Source organism: Bos grunniens, chromosome 6 (assembly GCF_055505025.1).
Source record: "Bos grunniens cultivar Pamir isolate PY7600 chromosome 6, Bosgru_T2T1.0, whole genome shotgun sequence".
Classification (NCBI taxonomy): domain Eukaryota; kingdom Metazoa; phylum Chordata; class Mammalia; order Artiodactyla; family Bovidae; genus Bos; species Bos grunniens.
Genome location: NC_141170.1, coordinates 88,365,322 through 88,390,625, shown reverse-complemented (window position 1 = coordinate 88,390,625; position 25,304 = coordinate 88,365,322). Strand labels below are relative to the sequence as shown.

Sequence of the window (25,304 nt, the reverse complement as noted above, 5' to 3'; positions counted from 1 at the left end):
ATTAAAAATAAATACTTTTCTGTATAATACAACTGTAAAAACTATATAGCAACAAAAATTACATGTACAAATCAAAAATATCGCAGTAAAGTTTGAAAGTTTCAATAAAGAAACAATTTACTTTGATCCCTCAGAGATAATTCTTTGCCTTACTAAGCGAACAAGTTTCTCATTAGAAAATGAAATCTACATAAATCTTATAGAATCTATGGAATCTGGAAAAGAGATATTTCTATTGTTCTATATTTCAATGTGTCAAAGAGATTAAAATCCAGTTTGAAAGAGGCAGTTAAATAGCTTATCTTTCATACAAAAATATTTCTCTTAGTTTTAAGAATCACTTAGTAATCAGATACATCTTCAGGATAACAAAAACATTCTGGACAAATAAATAATCCATTATTTCAAAACACAGTCTATAGAACAAAATTCCAGTAAAACAAAAGAACCTGGAAAGCCCCTTGTACTCATTGTAACAGGATGAATTACACAGGAAAAGAATGCTATGAACTTCAGCCAAAGGAGTCAAGATAAAGGCAGAGTCAATTGTAAGAGAGGTCACTGAATTCAAGATTATCATCTATGGATTTTTATTGTAGTACAGAAAGGAATTCTTACTATATTACACAATATATTAAAACTCATACATACAAAAAAATAGGTGAATGAAAGATTATTTTTATGTGCTTTAAATTTCAGACAAAGACTGCTACTAGGGAGCATAGCTGATAAAACAAATTATTGGGTCTAGCAACATTTAGAAATCTATTTATAAAGCTAGTTTACTAGAACAATACAGCCTTTGAAATACATGAAAGAAAAAGTAAGCTGCAAAGCTGAACAGAATAAATACTGTATGCTTGTGTTCTGCACAGTCCATCACTCCCATTTACTTACCAACTCATATAAAGCCTAAAGCTATTTCAGCCTTTGAGCCCTTAAATAGCAACAACAGCCACTGGAGACAGTTGGGAATGACTTGAATTTCAGTCCTTTCAAAAGCTCTCAATGCTGTGGAAGGCAATGTTTATTTGGAATTCCAAAGAGACTACTGCCATCAAAACACAAGAATGAGCAGTTAGTCTCTCTGTCTCACTAATAAAACTTTAAGAATTATTTCTAAATTTACCAGGCAAAAGTAGCAAAAAAACCATTATAATTTTAAAAGCAGCTATCTCTACAATTCACGCCAGTAACTATTTACTGAGTATCTCCTATGTCCAAGTCATGGTGATAGGCACTGGAGGGTGTAAAAAGAGAACACTATTTCTTCCCTTCAAAAGTTGGGTGTGATATTCTTGCCACTTAGGGTGCATGTTACATCTTTCTTAGCTATTTTCTTTTTACACAAGGAAGTATTATATGCTTCCTCCTTTTAAACTCTGAAATTAGCTTTTTTCTTAAAATGAAAATGAAGGTAAATGTGGTAGAATCCAATGCTGTGGAACCATGGTCTTTTTTCAATCTCCCAGAAGTCGATGTGAACAGGAGAATCGTCTCCTGTTACTCCACTCCTTCAGTGGTTCTGCTGTCTGTGTTTGTCTTTGTTTCCCTCCCCAGCCTCATGCTGTCTAAGTCTCGCCTTCCCTGTAGACGTCTCTGCTCCTCTTTCTCTACTTCCAGATGGCTTAAATGTTTCTTGACCAGTGGTTCACAATCTGTGAATCACACGCGAAGCAGCTGGAGGTAAAGGGCATGCAATTCTAAGTTTTCACAAATGATTCATGAATTTTTCTGGTACTAAACACTGTTTAAAGTCTGCTTAATCTGTTTAAATCATGTATATATTCGGATTTTTAAAGAAATGTAGATGCTTGAACATAAAATTAAAAAACCTTCCTGTTCATTTAAAACCGCAATACAATATTTAAAAACGTGCAGTTTACAATTATTACCTTAACGTGTAAGGGAAGGATTACCCAAGAAATATTTGACAATGAAAAAATAGGTCTTTATTTAAGGTTAGAAATCAGTGCTCCACTCTATTAACTCCTTGAGGGCAGGTGTGAAGACTTCCTTTCTATTCACAGTGATCAGCACTGCAAATGTTCGATTAGTATATACCAAACAGATGGATATTAAACTTTCTGTTTAAGATACAGGCATTGTGACTAGGAGCTGAACCTCTCTTCACCACCACACCCTGTGACTATGCAAATTTATTCTATATCATAGTCTGTTTTGGTTGGTTGTTAGTTACTCAGTCCTGTCCGACTCTTTGTGACCCCATAAACTGTAGCCCACCGGGCTCCTCTGGCCACAGGATTCTCCAGGCACAAATACTGGAGTGGGTTGCCATTCCCTTCTCCAGGGCATCTTCCCGATCCAGGGATCGAACCCAGGTCTCCCACATTGCAGGCAGATTCTTTACCAGCTGAGCCACAAGGGAAGTCCAAGAATACTGGAGTGGGTAGCCCACTCCTTCTCCAGCAGATCTTCCCAACCAAGGAATTGAACCAGGGTTTCCTGAACTGCAGGCAGATTCTTTACCAACTGAGTTATCAGGGAAGATAACTTCCCTGTTATCTTCCCTGTTTTGAGACCTATATAAACTGCACTGAACAAAGTAGAATGTGGGAGGTTCAGACAAGGAAAGAGTCTTTCTGAGCTGGGTAATGGGGAGAATGGCAGGCCCTTCATCAATTTAAGTGGCAGGAGATGCTAATTGCTGAGAAGTATAGAGTATAGAGCTCAGTTTTGAGTCTGAGGAACCTGTGAGAACATAGTTTCAGAGACGTGACAGCAGCAGAAGCAGACGCCAGAGAGGAGAGGAAAAAGGAGAAGGTGAAAGGAGAATGGAGCCTGGGTAAAGCAGGCTGGACACCTGAGCAGTCTTTGGTTCGCCCCTCTTTCTTCACATCCACACTGTTATTGTGGCTTTCAGAATTACTCTTCACAAGTTCTCATTTCTTACATTTCTCCTCTGTTTTCCATTCCAAGCCCTCAAGCAGCCATATTACTGCAACACTGCCTGATCAGTCTCCCTGTTTCTCTCTCCACCTTTTTCCAAGCAGTCTCACTAAACATTATCCTGAAACTGTCACTTTTTTAAACAAAACTGCTAATATCTCAATGTCTAAAAATCTGCAAAGCACTATTCAAATCTAACTTCTATTCTTATCTCCACTGCAAAATAGCCCACGTGCTCCTCCCAAGAGATGTCTGGGGACTGGCCCCCTCCACGAGATGGCCTTCTCATCAAGGTCTTGCCCAGGATTCAGCACCTCCAGGAAGCCTTTTCATTTCAATTGGGTCTTGCCCTCTTTGAATCTATGTAGCACCTCTGTCTCTTCTTGTCTCAATGAATGTCTTAATGAATAGATACAAATTCTTTAAAGGCAGAAATCATAAATCATTCTCTTTATATCTACCCTTTATGGCTTCCGGTCATAAGGTAAATATAGAAAAGTACAATTGTCAAAAATTTAGAACACTATGAAATTTTCCAACTAAACTTAAGTAATGATAGTGTTGATGAAAACTTGGAAAATTATTTCAAGTATCATAAAAACACAGTCCAAAAGTTTGCAATTTAACTTGATTTTAATGTTACTCAGGAAATTAAAGGGAATACACATGAATTTGGTTGAGTGTCAGAAAAAAAAATTATTTTGCTTGTCTTTCTGGGTTAACTCACAATAAAAAGGAATTACATCTGCATTGTTCCTATAAGGATAACAAGAGGAATTAGCCAAATAAACAAGTCTAGGTGTATACTGATTTCTCTTCGCTGCCATAAATTATTGGTTGAGACAATTTTTTAGCCAAAGCAGTAGTTAGCTGGCACTCAGCATAATGTTTATATATCCTCATGCTTTTAAAAAGCTTTAATTACAGCTGTATGATCAAAAACCACTCACTTAACTAAAGAATCCTTTCTTCTAACACTTGGCATCATCATCTTTCTGACTTTCGAAGATAACTACTTACCCGACTGCCCTCTCATTTTCTCCCTATTTCCCTCTAGTCACACCCATTTTGTTGCTAAGAAACAAAATAAATATGACCTCCTGGAAGTAACCTTACAATGGGTACTGTATTAATAGTTACTTACACTGAAGCGAGAAACAGGAAGAAAGGAGACAAAACTTATCTCTGTCATGTTCTAGGTTCTTTACATGTGTTTTTCATCTAATCTTTATAAGAGCTCTGCTGCTGCTGCTAAGTCGCGTCAGTCGTGTCCGACTCTGTGCGACCCCATAGACGGCAGCCCACTAGGCTCCCCCGTCCCTGGGATTCTCCAGGCAAGAACACTGGAGTGGGTTGCCATTTCCTTCTCTGTTATAAGAGCTCTGCTGCTGCTGCTGCTAAGTCGGGTCAGTCGTGTCCGACTCTGTGCGACCCCAGAGACGGCAGCCCACCAGGCTCCCCAGTCCCTGGGATTCTCCAGGCAAGAACACTGGAGTGGGTTGCTGTTTCCTTCTCCAATGCATGAAAGTGAAAAGTGAAAGTGTCGCTCAGTCGTGTCCGACTCTTAGCAACCCCATGGACTGCAGCCTACCAGGCTCCTCCATCCATGGGATTTTTCCAGGCAAGAGTCCTGGAGTGGGGTGCCATTGCCTTGAAGGCAGTTATTACAATGCTATGCCCATTTACAAATGGTTAACTGAACTCAGTAATATGCCTAAGGTCACACAGCTAGGAAGTGGTGGGATCAAGATTTATACCAAACCAAACCAAAGCCAGTTTTATTACCAGTCCCCTTCTTTATAACTCTACTTCATGGCCTTGTTTTAAAACTGTGCATATGAAATATTCTATAAATTAAAAAGTTACAATAAAGCTTTAAACAGGTCTTTTAATATATTATTTTTTAGAATTATTACTGAAGTAATTTTTTTCCTTCAGAAAAGTAAATAAGACTTTTATCCTTAAAAATAACTGCGTGCTTTCAAGAGGCAAAGTTCAGGTAAGAATTTCAAAATGCAAAATACAACCTGATGAACTCATATTTAGCAAATCTGCTACTGTCAAATTGCTACTATCAAAAGAGATGCACTAACTTGAGACTTCAAGTTCATTTTCAACAGTCTTTATCCCTACTGAAATGAAGAAAAGAGAAATACCTCTCTTTCATGTCTGCTGATTGATTTGTTAATTGACAGTTACGGTATCTTTTCCTGTCAGTGTCAGATTGAGCAAAAAGTCTTTAAAACATATTTTTTTTAAAAATTCCTGAACCCTGAGTTATTCATGGGATACATACAGAAGCCTGTTGAAGAGGTATTAATACATAAATAATTTAGCAAATATAGTCAACAGGCTGATAAACTTGAGAGAGAAAAAGAAAGATGATATTCTGATTTAGGACAGGCAACTTACGTATACAAATCAGTACCCAAATGAATGTTCCTGTCTAGTGACCCACCAACCTATTTAGCCTCCTTTATCTCTTTTAGTTTTGTTCTACCATATAGGATCTATGAAGCATATAGGAAATAATTTATGCATAATATTTACTACAGAACACAAAAAGGTTAGAGTGAAAAGAGACACTGTTGTTTTCAATTAAAAGAGTCAAAGAGTTACCCTAACTGAATCCTATCTTATCACATTTTATAAGGTGACCATAGTCACTAAGTCCTAGTATAAAAAAAGTAGAGAGGGCACAGTCTTTGACATAACCTAAGTTTGTTAGGCAAGTCACATAAACTCTTGATACCATAAAACAAATCATCTGCAAAATGGGTATACTAACTCATTCTTCAGTGGACAGATGGGAGGATTTAATGATATATGTGAAAAGATTTGCACAAAAGAAGCAAATTTGCAAATTTGCGCAAAAGCCTTCACCCCCTTTCCTAAGCAGCACTTCTAATTTTAACGATGAGGTGGAGGAAAGTTTAATCACAGTCCTGCAAATGTTATACTCCAAACAAAATTAAAAAGAGAACCTAAAACCAATATAAATGGCCATACAAACAGTAAAATCTAAACTGCAGAAAACACATTCAAAAAGCATATGAAGGGCTTCCCTGGTGGCTCAGTGGTGCCAATGTAGAGGACAGGGGTTCCATCCCTGGTCCAGGAAAATCCCACATACTGACAAGCAACTAAGTCCATTCACCACAACTACAGAGCCTGTGCTCTGTAGAGTCCGGGAGTCGCAACTACGAGCTCCACAACAAGAGAAGCCACAGCAAAGAGAAACCCGGGTACTGCGAGGAAGAGCAGCCCCTGTGCTCTGCAACTAGAGAAAAGCCCCTGCAGCAATAAAGACCCAGCACAGCCAAAAAAAAAGAAATAAACAAAAAGCATGTGCAACACCAAAGGTCAAAAAGGAACCCGAGGTGGGTGGGATAATGTGCAACTCCAACTAAAAGAAAAGATGATCAAACTAAATGCCTTTTAATTCACAGGAACTGAAATATCCGAGAGAACTGAAAACTTGGATTAAAAAAAAAAAAAAACTTTTAAAAATCTTGTCTCTATGCTTATAGTGAAAGAACAGAGCTGAACTCATTAAATTTAACAGTAACAGGATGTTAAGCAATCCATTAAAGTGAACAAAAGATGGCCAACAGCTTCAGTGTGGTACCAAAGTGACTTCTTTTTTCTTGTAATTCAATGTGCCTATTAAATTATTCCAATGTGTCATTCATTAGTAGTAGTTACTGGATGTCTGACAATTTTTTTGTTGTTTGAAGGATGAGGAAAAAGGAGGAGACAGTAAGAGAGTATATCAATATTTTTCAGTACTCAATCCTTCTAGATCTCTCACTTCCAATCATAACAAGCTATATACTAAATGAAGTCTAAGGAACCAAAGTAAATTAGTAAACAAACCCACAGACATGCCACTACTAATAATGTAAAAACAAAAAAACAAGGAAGATTAGAAAAGTTACATATATTTTCTGTGATTCTGAGAGGATTAATTTTAAAATATAAAATAGGGGGAAATGTATATAAGTATTTTTTTTTAATGATTAAGTGCTGTTTGAATCTCCGTCTGACCTACCTTTCACCTTAAAGTCGGCAGGGTAGTACAAGTGACTTTGCTAACCTGGCACAGTTTAAGATAACTCCAAAGAAGAAAGTCCAATTTCCCGATTCTCTCAGCCAAAACAAGCAAACTTAAGTTAGTTTGATCTAATAGCAAGCTCTAGGGAACTTATCCATTTACAGTTGAAAAACCAGAACAAGAAACAGAATTTAGGGAACACAGAAATACTCATGACCTCATTTTATAGTCAAGAAAATTAAGGCCCAGAAATTTAGCAATTTATCCCAATTCACACAGTAAGTCAGTAGCAAGTTTATCTATGTTATGCAAAGAATTACTGAAATGAAATAGTTAAAAATTTTATTCATAGGCTCCAACTCTAATATAGCTCATAGAGTTATTTGACATCAAAGCTTCAGAAAATAGTTTTTTTCTTTTATTAGCTAAAATAACATAATTTTTTAAATGATCCACTTTGATGTGAATCAAACACATAGGCAAAAAGCACTTGATGGTTAAAAACAGCACAATACAATTTGCCTGATTCTCACAAGAGGAAAAATAATTTGAAATATAATTTTTCATTGTCTAGTTTCTAGTGCTCTTAGAATCAGTGCCAGTTTCAGGGGGAAAAAAATATTTTCTAATCCTATGCAAAGATAAAAAACAAATCGAAATGAAATCTTTCACACCTTTATATTCATTAGATACTAGAATATACTGAGTTATCGTATTATTTTAGGATATCAATGGAAATAGTATATGAACTTTATTACCGTGCCGAAGAATTAATGCTTTTGAACTGTGGTGTTGGAGAAGACTCTTGAGAGTCCCTTGGACAGCAAGGGAACTCTCCACCATGACCCACTGTCCTGGGTGGCCCTACACGGCATGGCTCATAGTTTCATTGAGTTAGACAAGGCTGTGGTCCATGTGATCAGATTGGTTAGTTTCCTGTGATTGTGGTTTTCAGTCTGTCTGCCCTCTGATGGAGAAGGATAAGAGGCTTATGGAAGCTTCCTGATGGGAGAGACTGACTGAGGGGGAAAGTGGTTCTTGTTCTGATAGGCAGGGCCATGCTCAGTAAATCCAACTTTAATCCAACTTTCTGTTGATGGGCGGGGCTGTGTTTCCTCCCTGTTATTTGACCCAAGGCCAAACTATGGTGGAGACAATGAAGATAATGGCGGTCTCTCTCAAAAGGTCCCATGCACACACTGCTACACTCAGTGCCCCCAGCCCTGCAGCAGGCCACTGCTGACCCACACCTCCACCGGAGACTCCTGGACACTCACGGGCAAGTTTGGGTCAGTCTCTTGTGAGGTCACTGCTCCTTTCTCCTGGGTCCTGGTGTGCACAAGGTTTGTTTGTACCCTCCAAGAGTCTGCTTCCCCAGTCCTGTATAAGTTCTGTGGTGGGGTTAATGGCCACCTCCTCCAAGAGGGCTTATGTCATACCCAGGTCTACTGCACCCAGAGCCCCTACCCCTGCAGCAGTCCACTGCTGACCTGTACTTCTGCAGGAGACACTCAAACACAGTTCTGTCTCATTCTCTGTGGGGTCTGGGTCCTGGTACGCACAAGGTTTGTTTCAGACCTCTGGAAAACTTAAACTTGATTACAAACATTAGAGTGACCCACGGGTCCTACAAGTCCTGTCTCATCTCCATGAACTTCCTACTACCTCTCTGACCTCACTTCTGACTCTTCTGCCTTCATTCACTCTCTCCAAGCCCTCTGGCCTCCCGACAGGGCCACTGTACCAACTTGCCCTCTGCCTGGGGCACTCATGATCCAGGTATCCAATAATTTTCTCCCTGGGGCTCTCCTGACCACCTCTATTTTAAATTGCAATTTTCCGCTCCTGTGTCCCCTATGCCTCTTACATGCTTTGCTTTTCTCCATGACATAGTATATCATCATGTAATATATTACACACTTTTACTTGTTTATTGTCTGTCTCTGCTCACTAAAAGATCAGCACAATGAGAACAGGGATTTTTGCTTGTTTTGCTCACTGCTCAATGTTCTTAGCATCTATAACAGTGCCTGGCATATAGTAATGGCTCAAATATACTTATGGAATAAATAAATAATGCCAAGTTTGAGAAATAATGCTGGTACCAATCAAATGACACTGAAAACACCAAACTATACAAGATGTTGTCAAACACTGACAGTCTAAATAAATATGGTCTTTGCTTTCAAGGAGTCTAGTTGCTTTCAAGAAAATAGAACTAATGTACGTGAATTAATTACATAGGCAGTATAAAGTATGACTATTAACCAATTAGGCTTCCTTGTATATGATTCATGGAATCTGTCTTGACAGTCCTGGTTATATCTAGTATACAATTAAATGCTAAGTCAAACAGTATAAACTTGTCACAGGAGTTTAGAGGGGGGAAAGGAACAAACTACAAGTTAGAAAAGACTATGTCGGGATGATGAGCTTCAATATGGGGTCTGAGGATGTGGAGGCACTCACTGGCAGTGAAGATATGGGAAGGCATTCCATATGAAGCCAAGTTTGTAAGAGGACAAAAAGGCATGTGAGGGACAGTAAGAAACCTGTCTTAAATGGAAAGATGGTATCTGCTGATGAGTAGTGATGATCTGAGGAGGACACCCAGATTGGGCCTGGGTCACAGAAAGCCTAATCCTCTGAGCAAAGGTCTTCAGTCTGGATGCAGTCTCACAGCACATGATGCTAGCACCCAGCGTGGGTCCTCTGGAACCAGTCTACTGGTTTGGTACACATAGCTCCAAGCTGCTCCCTATATTGCTACTAATGATTCACACAGCAACTTTCTGTGGAAGCCACAGAAGCTCCTAGCCCTCCCCTACATACACACACACACACACACACTTCCAGGACAATGGTGGCCAATGACTAACAAATGCAGGGGAGAGGGGACAAAAACCCAGTTCCCTCAAGACAAGACTCACTCCATGGTACAGTGTTGTTCCCAAGTTCTCTCCTGGGGCAAGCTGAAGATAGACATCCCCTGAAACCATATCCTTGCTCATCTCAGTTTCTTCTTCCCAGTCCTGCTTCATCCACTCCCTTGTAAGTAACATATGAAACAACTCTCTTGATAAATCACTTGTACATGAATCCCATCTCAGGTTCTGCTTCTAGGGAAACCAGACTAAAGACAAGTCTGTAAAGGTGAGTACTAGTCAGGAAGAAAACAGAGAAATCGCTATTGTAGGTTATTCAATTTGGAAGAATCCTGAGCAGACTAGTTGGTAAGAGATGGAATAAAGAGGGTAAGCTGACTGGAAGCCAAGTAAGGATGTTGTTGTTCAAATTCATAAATGAGTGGGGAAAAAAATTTTGCTTTGATATAAAAAAGAGAACTTAGGAAGAAAATGGCCTTTAGTATAGGGAAAGATTAAAGATAACTCTTCAAAGTTTTATTTTTTTCATAAAAAAGCAAAAAGTGTTTCTTCAGTAGCATTGTGAGGGTTATACCATGAATTCTCTTAAATGCAAATCTCTTTCAGGTTGACATAACCTAACACAAGAGGTGTTCGAAAAATTGAGAATAATAACAATGAAAAACAGGACTCTAAAATTCTCTCTCATATTGTAGGTCTCTGAATATCCATACTCAGATATATGAAGATAAGATTAAGTAGTATCTCCAAGTATTTGTAACAAGTTGGCTTGTGACATTCTGCATTTAAGTAGCTTAAAACAATCTATATTAAAATCAGTAGCAGATTACTCAAACTAGAAACCCATCCAAACAGGGTAACATCTGGTTTTCATCTACTCTCATGGAACCTAGAAGTCTTTTCAACAGAAAATAAGATACTGTACTAGGTCATAAAATAGTGAACACAATATGAGAACAAGTAGGCTACTATGAAGGAAACCATATACAGCCCAGAAAAAAAGTTTATACCACACATAAACTTTAACTTGTGAATAGGAGAAACAACCTAACAATATACTTGCTTTGTTGTGTTGATATCTCATGACACATTAAGCTTCTTAACTTCTTGGTTCCCTTACAAAATTCATACTTAGTAAAAATGCCTGTCATTAAAAATGCCCATTTTCTCTTAATTAGTAACAATTTTTGTGTTACATGTCTCAATATATAGAACAGAGACTATCAAAATAGAACTTTTTAACAAGGTTATTTTTTCTCATTGATTACTTTTGTATCCAATGAAATGTACAGCTACTAGCTTTCAAAATTTAAATACACATTAACTTTGATTCAACAGTCCCACTGAAAGGAATTCCACACACAGAAACACACAAAGACATACAGATAGACATACACATGCTCCCAAACGGGAACTGGTCAGAAAGTCATGATATAGTAGAGTAAATCTCTAAGTTTTTCTAGATTTCTCCTATTCACTTTTAAGACAAAATTGATACTCATCCAGAAAATTACATATAATTTACCCTGTATATATCCTTTAAATCCTCCCAGGAGAGACTCCAAGAATAAAAAGGTTTCATAGTTAAAAATAATAGGAAGATATAGCATACGTTATTTCCCTCATAAAGACTCATAATAAAAACAACAATTTATGGAAGACTATGAGATGTTTTGGAGAAAGAAATGGCAACCCACTCCAGTATTTTTGCCTGGGAAATCCCATGGACAGGGTAGCCTGGTTGGCACAGTCCATGGGGTCACAAGAGGGTTGGACAAGACTTACTAACTAAACAACGACAACGACATGAAATGTTTTAGGGGGAAACGGCATTTTCCAAATTTTATAGAACACAGAACCTTTCCATTAATATAATTATCAAAAGCAAGACTTGCTTAAAACCCTTCATGACCACCTGGTAAACAGTAGCTCAGTTCAGTTCAGTTCAGTCTCTCAGTCGTGTCCGACTCTTTGAGACCCTATGAATCGCAGCACGCCAGGCTTCCCTGTCCATCACCATCTCCCGGAGTTCACTCAGACTCGCGTCCATCGAGTTGGTGATGCCATCCAGCCATCTCATCCTCTGCCGTCCCCTTCTCCTCCTGCCCCCAATCCCTCCCAGCATCAGAGTCTTTTCTAATGAGTCAACTCTTCACATGAGGTGGCCAAAGTACTGGAGTTTCAGCTTTAGCATCATTCCTTCCAAAGAAATCCCAGGGCTGATCTCCTTCAGAATGGACTGGTTGGATCTCCTTGCAGTCCAAGGGACTCTCAAGAGTCTTCTCCAACACCACAGTTCAAAACCATCAATTTTTTGCGCTCAGCTTTCTTCACAGTCCAACTCTCACATCCATACATGACCACTGGGAAAATCATAGCCTTGACTAGACGGACCTTTGTTGGCAAAGAAATGTCTCTGCTTTTGAATATGCTATCTAGGCTGGTCATAACTTTCCTTCCAAGGAGTAAGTGTCTTTTAATTTCATGACTACCTTCCTTATAAATCTACAAGTTCACAGCCATTACTCAAGAACACTCCTTCTATTCTCTCTTTCCTCTACCTTCCCCCCTCAATCTAAGACACTGAAGTGGTTCTAACTTTGTATTTAATAACAATCAAACAAAACTGATTAATATATAATTCTTGGTCCTTACTTCCAGGTAGTCTAATTCCTAGCAGTATTTTTTTCTTTTTTATTTATTTTAATTGGAGGCTAATTACTTCACAATATTGTAGTGGTTTTTGCCATACATTGACATGATACAGCCATGGGTGTACATGAGTTCCCCATCCTGAACCTCCCTCCCCATCCCATCCCTCAGGGTCATCCCAGTGCACCAGCCCTGAGCACCCTGTCTCATGCATCGAACCTGGACTGGTGATCTATTTCACATATGATAACATACATGTTTCACTGCTATTCTCTCAAATCACCCCACTCTCGCCTTCTCCCACAGAGTCCAAAAATCTATTCTTTACATCTGTGTCTCTTCTTCTGTCTCACATATAGGGTCATCATTACCATCTTTCTAAATTCCATATGTATGCATTAGTATACTGTATTGGTGCTTTTCTTTCTGGCTTACTCCACTCTGTATAATAGGCTCCAGTTTCATCCACCTCATTAGAACTGATTCAAATGCATTCTTTTTAATAGCTGAATAATATTCCATTGTGTATATGTACCACAGCTTTCTTATCCACTCATCTGCTGATGGACATCTAGGTTGCTTCCATGTCCTGGCTATTATAAACAGTGCTGCGATGAACACTGGGGTACACGTGTCTTTCAATTCTGGTTTCCTCGGTGTGTGCCCAGCAGTGGGATTGCTGGGTCGTATGGCAGTTCTATTTCCAGTTTTTTAAGAAATCTCCACACTGTTCTCCATAGTACAAGTTTCCTAGCAGTATTTTTAAGCAGCAATCCAAGTGATCTCAATACAGTTCAAATGTTGGGATGCTGAAAAGACCTGATATCATATAATCAACAAGATGTTTATCTATTTTAAAATTGAAGCCAAACTAAGTTCAGAAAATTTGGACCTCAAATAAATATATTAAAGTTATATTTTTCTATCCAGGGGTATAAAGACAAAAAACATACTTATGGTAAAAGAAAAGCCAAATATTTTAAAAGAATACCTTCTAATACCCTGCCTAAAATATTAAGGTCAAGAGTTTTACCCTATAACAAGAATCCTTAGGCTGCATTCTACTGAGAAATTGCAGAAATTCTTAAACTCTCTGAAACTGTACACACAATAGTTACAGGTATGTGAATACATGCCTTATAACCAAAGCTTTCACCAGTTCTCATACTGCTCAATAGCCAATTTAAAAGTCATTCTATTTCTTATTTATCTACCTGAAACAATGGCAGTAGAAAATGCTTCTTACTTAACACATGAATCAGACACAAGAAACACATTCGTCAGTGTTGTTTTCTCTATCAGAACCAAATGAAAAAAATTTACCTTTGAAGAGTCATATTCAAAGAGCCTGTACAACCCTTAATCTTGTTTTGGGCTTCCAGATGAGTCATGCCATGGGCACTTATTCCATCAATGCTGAGAACCACGTCGCCTATTCTTACGTTTGCTTGGGATGCTTTCCCACCATCTTTTAGCTGTAAAAAAATATATTTCATTAGGACTGTCATTCTTTAAAAATAAACAAAGATGAAAATTATACTGTTGTCATATCAAAAGAAAAATATACTCATATACTACCAGACAAAATAATACAAATTTTCTTAATTAACAGGTAAAGTAAAAATTCAAATGACTTTCATACTTATTTTCTTAAATTTTTATTTGCTGTCTAAAACTCTAAAATAATTGTCTGAGAAAGAGTCTTTGGTAATTTCTCCATTTCTTTATTGTGTAACAGGAGTGTGTGATTGTTACAAATGAGGAAGAGAAGTAGCCAAGGAAACCACATTTTAGGGGAAAAAAGGTAATCTGAATAGGGTATTTAATACTCTTTCAGAAATAATTTTTAAAACTCTTTTAAACAGCTGTATTTTTGTTTCAGCACAAAGATTAATACAGATGGAGGATGTACTGAACAATCCTTCCTATTGAGTCCAACTCATGACCAGTGTTTGAGGGACTGAACTCTTTTAGATCACAGGCCTAAATATCTTTTATGTTGGACGGGCTTCTTGTTCCAGGCATTTAGCAGGAGGGGAAGAAAACCAGTTGTGTCTGAGACTGTCAGACTTTATCGTGTACCACAGTCTTTAATTCCCAATCTTTCTTCCCTTCCTTATGAAACGTGATACATGTTTACATTTAGTTTGATCTCCTTTAAACTTCATGTGGATCTATTTCATTGCTCCAAAAGGAGCAAACAAATATAAAATGACAGTCAAATGGAAGATGATGCATTTTTAATAGATATTCAGAAATAAGGAACACGTACAAATCAAAAGGAACCATTCTAATTAAAATGACAAGTTCAGAATTCAGTTAAATACAAGTAGATCACACTAAATATGGGTTGCTGGAAGAATTCATATTCTTGAGACTAGACCTGAAAAAGGAAGAAAATAAGCAGTATTTCTCTAATGTTGTTGTCATTTCTCTAATGTTGTTGTCATTTCTCTAATGTTGTTGTTGTTTAGTTGCTAAATCATGTCTGACTCTTTGTGACCTCACAGACTATAGCCCACCAGGCTCCTCTGTCCATGGGAGTTACCAGGCAAGAATACTGGAGTGAGTGAGTGAAGTCGCTCAGTCGCATCTGACTCTTTGCGACCCAGTGGACTATAGCCCACCAGGCTCCTCTGTCCATGGGATTCTCCAGACAAGAATACTAGAGTGGGTTGACATGCCCTTCTCCAGAGGATTTTCCCAACCCAGGGATTGAACCCGCATGTTTTACATTTCCTGCATTAGCAGGGGAGTTCTTTACGAACACAACACTGTAAAAGCAATTAATGAATTGTGCACTTTAAAAATGGCTAAAATGTCTTTTATGATAAGTACATTTTACCACAACTTTTTGAAAACTAAATGTTTTAGAGCACATTTTACTAAAATTACTATTCGATTCAAAGAAAAACATCCCTCAGCAAACTGAACCAATGGCTGAGTGCTGGAATTCATAACTTGGAAGCAAAGCAATAATACAAATGAATGTTGTATGTTCCGTAGGTTTTGATTAGCATCAATTCTCTAATTCTTTCCTTAAAAATAATGATCAAGGCAGATAAATCCTAGTGTACAAGAACAACTATTTGGATCTAAAATCAAGGAAACAGCATTGACTATTAGATCCATCCACAGGCATTTTGCCCATGCCTGTGTTTCTCTCCCACTGCCCTAAAGCTAGAAGTGTGCCTGACACCAGAGACCTTCATAAAATATATGCTCAATCAATGGATCCCATTGGTCATCTAACACGGGCAAAATCTATTGTTTGTTATAAATTGTGAAGTCAGGAAAAACTAAAATTTTCGATTTGAAATCTATTTCATTTAACATATAAATAGCAAATGATGGACAAAGTTTTTGAAATTAGTAAGAAAAAATATCTATTTGAGCCAGGATATGTAAAGTCTAGGCTGCCCAGATAGCACTAGTGGCAAAGAACCTGCCTGCCAATGCAGGAGTTGATGTAAGAGACTCAGGTCCGATCCCTGGGTCAGGAAAATCCCCTAGGGTAGGAAATGGCAACCCACTCTAGTATTCTTGCCTGCAGAATTCCATGGACAGAGGAGCCTGGCAGGCTATAGTCCATGGAGTCTCAAAGATGGGACATGACTGCAGCAACTTACTACATACAGAACACAAAGCCTTTCAATGAAATATTCTCTATTATAATATAAATGTAGTACATAGAGTTGACACTTGATCAACGTGAGTTTGAACTGCATGGGTCTACTTCTATGTGGATTTTTTTCAATAGTGAATACAACAGTACTACACAATCCATTTATTGGTTGAATCCAGGTATGCAGAACCATAGATATGGAGGAACCAAACTGTATATACAGACGACAGACTATAAATTACAGGCAGATTTTAAATTTCACAGAGGGTCAGTGCCTTTACTCTCTAAGAGTTCAAGGGTCAACTGTAGTGATTGTTTTCATCATTGTACTAATGTAAACAAACAACTCCTCTCAGCTGCCCAGATATTTAAAGGTAACAAAAATTAATGAAATGCAGACAATAAAGAAATAACATTTCCAGAGTAGTAAAACATTAAAATTTAACACATATCTAATTTATCAACATAGCTATACTACATATACACGTGTATATATATATATATATAGACACATACATATAGACACACATTTTATTATATACTATATGACTGACAAAGTAATACCAAAATTCAATAAAAATTAAATGAATCTAATTTGAATTCCAGGATCACAGAATCAAGAAGAAAAAAATAAGATAGAATTTTATTAAGTATGTTTTAAAATACTGTATAGACAGAAACATTTATTAAAATGTGTATGTGTCAAGAGTAAGAAAATGTCTTTAAAAATAATAATACCTACATTAAATACTACAATTTTACTGTATTGAATAGTAGATGTGAAATGTCTTTTAATAATCAGTATTTTATTAATATAAATATTAATTATTTAATTAAATAACAAATACTGTTACTCTCTCCTGCACAGAACTAAACTGTTTAAACTATGAAGGACATTTACCAAGAAAACAATTCCTAAAGCTATAATAGTGATGCCACTGCTTTCCATGGGACTTACTTGTAGGGTTTTATAAAGATTATGTGAGATAATAGCTTAATAAATGTTATCTGTTATTATTTTCTCTTGATCCCAGATGACTAACCCAAGAAATGTGGAGGCTGTGCTGCTGCTGCTGCTGCTAAGTCGCTTTAGTCATGTCTAACTCTGTGTGACCCCATAGACAGCAGCCTACCAGGCTCCTCCGTCCCTGGGGTTCTCCAGGCAAGAATACTGGAGTGGGTTACCATTTCCTTCTCCAATGCATGAAAGTGAAAAGTGAAAGTGAAGTCTTCAATCGTGTCCGACTCTTAGCGACCCCATGGACTTCAGCCTACCAGGCTCCTCCGTCCATGGGATTTTCCAAGCAAGAGTGCTGGAGTGGGGTGCCATTGCCTTCTCCAGAGGCTGTACTAGATGATGTTAAAGGCCTTTTATGGTTCCTTCCAGTCTTAAATGGTTATCTATCTATGAACTATCTGTACAAAGGTATAACTCTAATTCTAAAACAAAAGTCATATCTGAACAATTTTGTTGGTAGGACAAAGGAACATCTATTCCCTACTAAAATAAATGAACTGAAATTTGAATCCTGATAAAGAGGAAAAATTATGGAAACAATTATGTTTATATTATTTAGCCTAGATATTCTAACCAAGAAGAGTAAGCATAAAAAAAAATTTTTTTTAACCACAAATAGAACGTAGCTAAATTACCTACTTCACAATTCCTAACATAAGATGTAGACTTAAAAAAGAAAGACAAATCTATGAGCATTTGCTCAAAGTGTACCCAACAAAAGCAATTTAAATATCCCCAGTCCAATAGTAACATAAAGGTAATGAACAATTAAGTAAACAATTTAATTTAATCAAATGTCACACACTGTATAACATTTTTCTCACTCCTTTGATCCAGTAGCCTTCTGAGATGCTATGATCTCAAGATGTTTAGATCCAATGTCTGAGAATTACCTATCTTTTTTGGACCGCTTTTACTCTGCCACCCTTCTTTTTAAAACATGCAGCATAGAAATCATATAGCCCTTGTGAATTCTGCCTTTGCCTTGGGTACCACATCCAGGGAAATTGCTATATTGTGTTGATTCTTCCTTTCCCCTCTCATGCCAGTCCATATACCCTGGTCATCTGTCACCTTGATCTTGCCTGCTGCCTAAAGCAAGAGTTTTCTAAAGACATTCCTACTGCCAAATTCTCCAAATTCCGTGCCATTTCCTTCATCTTATTTCCATAATGGTGGCCCAACTACCATCTCACACTGAAGAGTTCCATCATGTCAACTATTTATAAAATGAGGGTGAAAAGGCTTCAAATATTTTCTGCTTCCTACAATGGAGAATGAAGTTGAAGCCTGATATACAAGCAATTTATATTCTGTAGTCAACCTGTTTACAACTTCAAAACAAGCTCCTCAGGGATCATATTTTACACTATGTCTTCTCAAGAGCCTTGAATATTGTAGGTATTAGAAAAATATCTGATTAAATCATAGTAAATAAGGAATCAATAAATCCATCCATCAGATTAATATGCCAAATTCTGACAAAATATACTTAATTCATCAAAGAGAAAAAAATCTGAAAATGAGAATCTTCAGTTGAACATTAGGCTGAGCTAACCTAAGAAAGGTCAAAAATCAAACTACCTTTCCAACAGAAACAAGTAAACACATTTCGGATACATAGCTAATATATTTTCCCTAGAATTCCCAAAGAGATGTCACAACTCCCCTTAGTAACTTTAAGTGTTGTTGTACAATCGCTAAGCTGTGTCCGACTCTTTGTGATTCCATGAACTGCAGTACACTAGGCTTCCCTGTTCACTATTTTCCGGAGTTTGTTCAAACTCATGTCTATTGAGTCAGTGATGCCATCCATTCATTTCATCCTCTGCCACTCCCTTCTCTTGTCATCAATCTTTCCCAGCATCAGGAATTTTCCAATGAGTCGGCACTTCACATCAGGTGGCCAAAGTAATGGAGTTTCAGCTTAGAAAGAATTTAATTGTATTTAATCTCAAACCTTTCTCAATTATCAGAAATGCAAACAAATGTCCATCGCCATCTGTACTTTTCATGTTATTTAAACTGTCAAACTCCTTTTTGCCTACAGTTTTTTTTTGAGCTTAGTAATATTAATTATTTTGAGTTTCTGACATGAATGTATTTTCTAAATCTCTAACCATCTTTATTATTCAATATTTAAGCTTTCTACTCACTAATTTAAAGAGCAGAAAGAGCCTAGACTAACGCCAGTGGAAAAGGCCCAATGCATAGAAACAAATGTAAAACTTGTTAAAAAGATGGCATCTCATTGAAAACTCCCATGACCTTTTATTTATCCCCAGAACTACTTCCTCAAGGCAGCCACTCAACAGAAAGATGAAATTTCCCCCTTAATTGGGTAGGATGTATCACTATTATAAATTGTGAGCAGCTAAGAAAAGACTACAAGGTCACTTGTTATTTGCATAGTTCATTTCTTCTTTGTTGTGGAAAGTCTAAATAGCCTGCATTTGTTCGAGGCAGTCAGTAACAACTTTCCGTCACCAATAAATCTTGTCCATATTGTATGACAGCTATAAGTATGTGTGTATCTCATAAATGCACAATGTGTAGGAAGGAAGCAGTCAAGGGAGGCTCCTGGGTCCAGTCCAGAATAAATCAAATTAATCACAAACAAATGCTTCTCTTTTGATCTTTAAATACATTTTTCAGTACTGTTGTCCAATTTTCCATAAACTTAATTGTAGCTGTATGCTTCTTTAAAAACACTGCTTTGTGATCTCACTTAAGTTGCAAGTAGACATGGTTGCAGATGTTGGAACAACCTCTGAGCTTCGGTTTACTGATGCAGAAAGCAGGATAACTACCTGCTCTTCAAGAGAGAATGGAATCTTTACTGAGCTTCCCTGTTAACTCAGATAAGAAAGAATCTAATATTAATCACCTGCTGCTGCTGCTAAGTCACTTCAGTCGTGTCCAAGTCTGTGAGACCCCACTGACGGCAGCCCACCAGGCTCCCCCGTCCCTGGGATTCTCCAGGCAAGAATACTGGAGTGGGTTGCCATATCCTTCTCCAATGCGTGAAAGTGAAAAGTGAAAGTGAAGTCACTCAGTCGTGTCCGACTCTAGCGACCCCATGGTCTGCAGCCTACCAGCCTCCTCTGTCCATGGGATTTTCTAGGCAAAAGTACTGGAGTGGGGTGCCACTGCCTTCTCCAATTAATCACCTGCACTTGGATCTAAACCTCAGCCCTAGCGCTACACTTTAACCCTTTTAAGTATGGATTATAAGAAGGCCTCTCTTGAAAAACAGCCCAGTCTTCAGTAAGCAGATGGATAGACCGTGTGTGTACGTGTGACTGTGTGTCTGTGTGTCGTGTGCACCCACGTGTGTGTGATGTGGGGAGGAAGATATAAGAGAAAATGGCATCACAGACTTGGGCTTCCCTCATCTTGCTGTGACTGGGAAATACCCAAAAGTAAATTTTCTTCAGCCATTTTAGATGGATAGTTCCTCTCACATAGTCTCTTTCTGTCCTGAGAAAGAGATGACCCAGAAAAAGTAAATAAAACTATTTACTGGGCACCAACAGTAAGCGAAGGATCCTGGGAGACCCATCATCGTCCCTCACCACTATCAGGTGGTTTTACTCTGCTCGGCAGATGGGAAAAGAGAACTCCACAGCAAGAACACAGTTTCAAGAAAAGATTCTGAAGTTAAGCAAACATAAGTTCATACTATGCTTGGTCTTCTATTAAAGTGTGCACCATGAGTTTACCAGGCTTCTCTAGGCTTCAGGTATTTCTTCCTGAAAATGGGGACTAGGATTTCACTTGCCTCACAGAGCTACTGAGCAGATTAAATGAAGCACCAGCACAGTACATGGGTTTCCCTGGTGGCTAAGATGGTAAAGAATCTGCCTGTGATGCAGGAGACGAAGGTTCAATTCCCAGGTCAAGAGGATCCCCTGGAGAAGAGAATGGCTACCCACTCCAGTATTCTTGCCTGGAGAATTCCATGGACAGAGGAGCCCGGTGGGCTACAGTCCATGGGGTGGAAAAGAGTCAGACACAACCGAGCAACACACACACACACACACACACACACACACACACAGTACACAGCGCGCACAGTAAATGCTCACTGTCATTATCATAATATGCCATCAATTCGCATATGCTGGACACCTACTTCAAGGACCTACAGGGCAGAAAAGACAGCTTTTCAAGCTGATCAGTCAGGCTTATTTTTCCCTTTCCTACTTAAAGGAAGACCAAACACCCCTCTTCTCTTCCCTCTGCTCCTCTAAGCCTAAATTTTCTCTTCACTTAGCCAAAGAGCTTGATACAATGCCGAATCAGAACCCCAGCTCACAGGCCCTCCCTCCCTGCTTACTACTATTCAAGTCTGAATTTTTCAAACTCTATTCCCACAGGATGGTGGCCTCATGATCAGCACCCAGGACAGTCTGGCACTGTACCAAAAGGCAAAAGAACAAGAATCAATAAGGTGATATTGGTGAAGAAATCTTCAGTTAGGGGTCAGGGAAGGAGAGGAAGGAAAGCAAACAAAAGAACACGTAACAAGGGAGGGCACTGGGAAGAAGGCAGAACAAAGAACCAAGGGCATGAATGGACACAGTTATCAGACGTCCCAGGTTTGGGGTCCAGGCCTTCTCTCTGAGTGTGCTGTACATCACTGCATTTGTACAAAATAATATGCAAACTGAATACAATAGCAAAATAGTAATTAATTAAAGAAGCAAGAAGGTCTTATACTTTGAACAATTATGATAAAATAACCTACACGACTATAATTAATAACTATGATGCAGAGCCAATTAACTCAGAGTAATATTTATGTATGCTATTAAACGTGTCATTAACTTTATCGGACTCAAGTAAAATTTACAACTAAACTTCTCCCAAATGCTTAGCCTCTATACAAATTTGTAGTTCCAAAAGTATTTCTTCTTTAAACTTTTTAACAGAAGAAGAAAGTAGCACCACATCCTTAGAAAACCACATCAAAATTAAATATTATCTCAAGAGAACATATCACTTAGATGAGAACCTCCAACATACACTGAAGAGAAAATCTGTTTTATCCACAGAGCAGTAAACTACTAGGGATTCTTAGGCATTATAGACATACCTTTTAAACTAATCCTTCCCCATAGCTATCACCTCTTAAGAGTATATCATAGAAACAAACCAATCATTGAATTCATAGTAAAAAAACAAACAAACAAAATCAAAGAAAGCATTATAGGGCTTTCATTTTTAAAAATTAGAAGCCAACATGGCAGATAACATTTTAAATAAATCTACCTAAGATTTCTATATAAAATGTACATTTAATACAGCTGCTATATTGCACAAAGATTTTTCATAAAAAGGCAAAATGTATAAGCAAAGCAGTGACTCCAGTACTACCCTAGAATTCTCTAATGAAAAGTATCCTTCCAAATCATAGGGAATTCTCAATATATACAAAAAAATCTCTTGTCTTCCCTTGAAAATAAGTCAGTTACAAACCTCAGAAAACAGGTGCCAGCAATAAAAATGACTCTTTGAAAATATATGTGCCCAAGAATATTACAAAGATCATTTTACAATACAGATAACATAAGTCAGTTGTTTACTGACAACAATTCATGCTGGTTCAAAAGAAATTTACTTTGGTATTGATCCTATTACATGCTACAGGTAACAAGTAGGAAATAGGTACCTATGTAATGAGTTATTGCCAATGTGCCAATTTCAACCTTCTGCATATTTTCAACAAATACAGAATGTTTGGAAATATGTGACCTTAAAACCATGGGTATGACAGGAATGCCATCAGGCTAGTAAATGTAAAAAAGGAACATAAATATGACAGCTAGAGAAAGAAACACTAACAGAAATTTCCCATGTCCAAAAGCCATGGGAACTAAGTCCTGGGAAAATAAAAGCTATTGTTTTTCTAAGTGCCATTACCAAAATTCAGAGAAATACATATACTAAGAAAAAATTATATCAATCTGACCAAAGGATCTTCATGAGACAGAAGAAAGCATAGAGAAAAATCTCATTTTAAAAAATACCTAATTAGTGGACAATACTTAATTTTGTTTTAAAATTTATTTTCTGGTAGTACCAACTGTAGAATAAATAATCTGAATCCAGATAGAAACCTATGGTTGAAAGCACCTAGGTATTTATCTCCCACACGCTTCCCAGAATACTGAGAATGTGATTCTTTACACTACCGTACCCCATAAAAACCTAAGACTGAATGAACACAACTCCAAATGAGAATTCGCAGAACCTGCTTTCCTGCCAAATCATGAATGCTACTCAATCACCAAGAAATATCACAAATAAACAAAAATGGTCAGTTTTCAGCCACTCAAGTGAGCAGAACATTTGAGAAGTACTTTTTTTTTCAAATCCCAGTTTATTCACTACCACTCCAGTCTTGCTAATCTGCTCTACATTGCTCAGCACTCAAAGATGTTCTGTCTTGCACTGTTTATTGTTACAGTGCTGGCGCCTCGACCAGACTACAAATGCAACTCGACAACACACAAAATGTCAATCTCCAGCCTGAACGTGTAATATGAACATACCCCTTTAAAACTGGAGATTACTTTGAATTCACTTTAACATCTTTCGTTTGCAATAAAATGATTTTGCTTTCTGCAGGTTAGAATGGTGAAATAAAGCAAGCAATCACTGATGTCTCTCTTAAGTCTATAAAATCCTGACTCTGTGAGCACTGGTTATTTTAACCATGGACTTTATTTTGGCTTATGAGTCAAACTGTAATCAATTTTACCCAAAAGTCTGAGAATCCACCTTATATGGTAGCAATGAAGAGAATACCTCAAAGTATGTGTCATTATGTCTTACAAAACCAAACGGAAGAAAGGAAGTGATTACGCCTCTTTCCTTATGTAGCCACTGAGCCACCTAGTTCGAACATGTTTGTTTTAGCAGTCTAAATGTATGTCCACAGTGATTCCTTCTTAATTGAAATAATGTCTTTATTATTCTCTACAGAGTGACCTAACAAAACAGAAACATGCCTTCTTAAACTGTAATTCACTATTAATATGCCACAAAGCATTTTCATTTTACAGTTAATCCATATGTATTTTAAAAAGTCCTGTGCCTTGTAGTTAACATGTAAATATAATTCTACCAAAAATGCGAAACGCAGGGTGGTTTGTTAAAAAAAGAGTACGTCCACAAATATCTCAAAATCAAACAAATGTTACTTACAGAGAAATCAATGTTTCTATGTAGTCCACTCTACAATAATAAGGAACACGATAAGCAATGTCACAGAGAGCTAAAAAGGTTCAAAACCATTTTAGTCAACTGAAAGTTTACCTGAGGACAGATTAACTGAAATTCACACATTTCAACCCTCCCTTCTCATAAGGTTCTTCTCAATGATGAGATGAATCCCCCTCAAAATTGTATGCAAACTGTGTTTAAGTATACATGTATTTTCCACTGAGATTGGTCCATGGTTTTCCCCAAATTCTCAAAGGCATCTATGACCAAATGTTAAGAACTAATGATTTAATGAAACCTCAGAACAGTGTTTCTCAAAGTGTGGTTCCTAAACCACCAGTGTTAGCGTATTTCCATGACAGGGGAAACAAATCACAAGCTTTCAAAACCCACAAGCTAAACATGTTTCAAAACAAAACAAAAAAATCTGTCAGCATCAAGAAAATTTAATAACTCAGAACAGAATTATTAATATTTAAGCAAAGTGGTGCAAAATCATGATTTCATGTGCTAATATCAAGTAAGTTAAAGAGTTAGTCACTCCGTCGTGTCCGACTCTTGAGATCCCATGGACTGTAGCCCGCCAGTCTCCTTTGTCCATGGGGATTTCCCAGACATACATACTAGAGTGGGTAGCCATTTCCTTTTACAGGGGATCTTCCTGACCCAAGGATCAAACCCAGGTCTCCCGCTTTGCAGGCGGATTCTTTACTGCCTCAAGCCACCAGGGAAGTCTAAGTGGCAGGTAAGTATAGCTTAAAAAAATGGGGACTCGCTTTTAAACTTTTAAAATCTTCATAGCATAAATCACTAGTATTTAATAAGGGTCTATTTCAATGAGGCACTACCTTCAATACTGAATTCTGAGAACAGGCATGGCCCTTCCCCTCATCTACTGGTTTCTATTATTTCACTTTTCCCACCGGTATG

At 37.7% G+C, this 25,304-nt stretch overlaps 1 protein-coding gene across 21 annotated transcripts in view; it reads right to left on the bottom strand.

Annotated features, from left to right (window-relative positions):
* PDLIM5 (PDZ and LIM domain 5) overlaps positions 1-25,304 on the bottom strand; it is a 234,558-nt gene that overhangs the window by 145,164 nt on the left and 64,090 nt on the right. For all 21 annotated transcript variants that reach the window (XM_086406562.1, XM_086406567.1, XM_086406563.1 and 18 more), the window contains one exon: positions 13,825-13,976. In XM_086406562.1, the coding sequence (XP_086262688.1) occupies positions 13,825-13,976 (152 nt within the window). The remainder of the gene's footprint in view (positions 1-13,824; positions 13,977-25,304) is intronic.